We start from the raw sequence: 2,888 nt of genomic DNA on the forward strand, positions 1-2,888 counted from the left end.
CTTCCCACTCCACACACCTTCCCACTCCACACACACTAGCTCCCAATACCTTCTATCCCCTAACTCCCTCCACCCTTATCCTACCTCGCACCTCTATGCATTCCCTCACAGTATACAGTATTCACTCCTATAAGCACACACAATGCACACGCACACAACACATACAAGCACATAAAGCCTTCGTGCATAAAAGGTGGTTTAAACACGTTCCCGGACTGGATATGTTTGATAAAAAATAACCTATTTACCCAAGTAATACTCACTTTGCACAGCAAGACACCGGTCCTAGCGAAGCTGGTATTTTTGAACTCCGGCCTAAAAGTTGGTTTTCGTAAAGTAATCAAGGACCATCTGCGATTCGTTCTTGATTTCGACAGCTGTGTCCAAACGGTGACCTTTGAGTTACATTTTCATCTTGAAGAAGAGATGGAAATCCCCAGAAGCAAAACCATGTTGTTTTTGGCGAGAAATTCACGAAGAAGGAGAGCTCCGTGACAATGTGCATTGTTCTCGTGAAGAATGTAGACGGACTCATACAACAGGCGAACAACATCAGCAATGTCATTGCTTGTCTTCCGACGATCCTCATGCACAAGCGGATGAATATTCTCCACATTTTCAGGGATGACGCTCCTGGCAGACCTTCCAGATTGCTCATCGTCGCCGCTTATGAAGCGCCCGTACCACTCAAAACATTGCGTAGTACGACCCATTGCCTCATCGCCGTAAGTTTTCTGAAGCATGATCAATGTCTCTGTAGCAGACGTCCCAAGTTTGAGGCAAAATTTCACGTTGGCCCTCTGTTCCAACTTCCTGCCGATAACAGAAATCGCAGACTTCAGCATACACGTGATTACAGTAACATAAACTTCACAACTTGTGCAGTAAACACAGCGATGTCACTCGTCACACTGCCTCACGAAAGTCACTGCTACCTTTGAATGCACTTTCAACCGTGAGATGCCATCTAGTCCTGGAACTTTTTGATACCACTTCCTAAACATGCAAAATACACACGCACCTATAGGGTTACATACACCCCCTCATGCACTAATGCGCACACACACACACATACACAGGTGCATCACTCAACGAGTCACACACATTACCTGCTACACAGAATCGTTAGCACACACACACACACACACACATACACACGCATAATAGCCTCGCACATACACTATATACAGCCTAACACACACATATACTATATCTATACGCGCGCGCGCACACACACACAAACAAAGAGTTACACGAAACACAGACCACTCCACAAAATGCACGCAGCAGGTTACTCATACCCATATACATACACGTTCCCATACGCGCATACAGAGGCCCCCATAATTAAAGAATCGCCCACAAATACATTCACAAACGCTCACCCCATTCACGCATACACACTCATAGGCAGCATTCTTACATATGCACATACGCTTGCGCACCCTTGTTCAGCCGGATCACCGTTATTATCTCCCTTTCCCTCAGCCTTTTTCTCCCGGTCATTTCATCATGTTGAACTGTTAATCTCTACACATATTCTCTCCCTCCTATTTCCCTCCGTTTTTTCTTCCCAACCTTTCTGTTGAAGAACATAGGCTCGAAACGTCAAACATTTTCATATTCTTCCCGAGCGTCAAACTGATACACCAGCTTCGAGTTACGTTTAATGAAAATTTGAAATATATATATATATATATATATATATATATATATATATATATATATATATATAATACGGAGAAAGACATAAAGAGATAAAGAGAGAGAGAGAGAGAGAGAGAGAGAGATAGAGTGAGAGAAAGGGAGAGATAGAGAAGTAGACAAGTAAGTAAATATATTAATAGGGTTTCCTTTTCATATATAATGTGCCAAAAAAAAGCACAATATTTCTTGTATTTCCACTTTACCAGTTGACATACTTCGCTAACATATTAATATTATATAAGATGTTGACAACATTATAATCACAATCATCCTCGTTGTTGTCGTCGTCGTCTTCGTCGTCGTCTTCGTCGTCGTCATCATCATCATCTTCATCATCATCATCATTTGTTACTAACGCTATTGCCACAGTTGTCTTGGGTTACATGTGGAGACACTGGTTTACATAGACCGTCACCGATATTCAATCGTACTGAGATGCATTTAGGAGATACCATAGTACTCACACATAGCATGAAAGTGGCATTTTACCTAATAAGACTGCAATACACTCGGAGATAGGTCCGCGCGCGCGCACACACGCACGCACACGCGCACAGACACATACACACACACACGCACATACGTACACACACACGTTGGTTGAAAGATCCTGAATGTACCTGCACAGGAAATAATGCCCGGTTGCATGTGCAGTGTAGGTCGTCGTAACCATAAAAATATGCTGTATGTTGTTGTAGAATAAAACGAAATAAATTTTGAGGATGTACCAATTTACATATTCATTATAGTTATAATTATTGCTTACACCCCCTCCCCACACAAACACAGATTTTTCTTTTAATTTTACTGTTGATCATACAACATATCGTTACAGTTACTGACACGTATTTCTGCCGCACACGCGTTTCTCAGAACCCTCATTCATGAAGGTGCACACACGATTATGCTGGGTTGCATGTGCACATACTCTGTGCAGCAGAAACACGCATCGGTCATTGTAACCAAATAATTATGCTGTATGACCAACAGTAAAATTAAAAGAAAAAGAACTTGATGAGGCATCTGTTTGCGTATTCTTTATAATTGTTAGAAATTTGCACTCCTGATATCCATAATCCAAGAAAGCGAACTTGGAGTTACCCATCGGAAGAATTACAGCAAGAATTCTAACACTTAGCGAGAGCTACCACAGTACCCACCTGGATTATTTATCCCTATAC

The 2,888-nt window shown here is 41.9% G+C and overlaps 1 protein-coding gene across 1 annotated transcript; it reads right to left on the reverse strand.

Moving 5' to 3' along the window:
• Window positions 1–410: 410 nt before the first annotated feature.
• Window positions 411–845, reverse strand: LOC149135984 (protein GVQW3-like). Its single transcript, XM_089350035.1, has one exon. The coding sequence runs from the start codon at window positions 843–845 to the stop codon at window positions 411–413; it is 435 nt and encodes a 144-aa protein (XP_089206161.1).
• Between the last annotated feature and the right edge of the window lie 2,043 nt (window positions 846–2,888).

The sequence above is a fragment of the Octopus bimaculoides genome, chromosome 4 (genome assembly GCF_046866305.1).
Source record: "Octopus bimaculoides isolate indiv1 chromosome 4, ASM4686630v1, whole genome shotgun sequence".
NCBI lineage: Eukaryota > Metazoa > Mollusca > Cephalopoda > Octopoda > Octopodidae > Octopus > Octopus bimaculoides.

What these genes read in the sequence shown, in the direction of transcription:
- LOC149135984 (XM_089350035.1), bottom strand. Translation starts at nt 845, where the DNA reads ATGCTGAAGTCTGCGATTTCTGTTATCGGCAGGAAGTTGGAACAGAGG.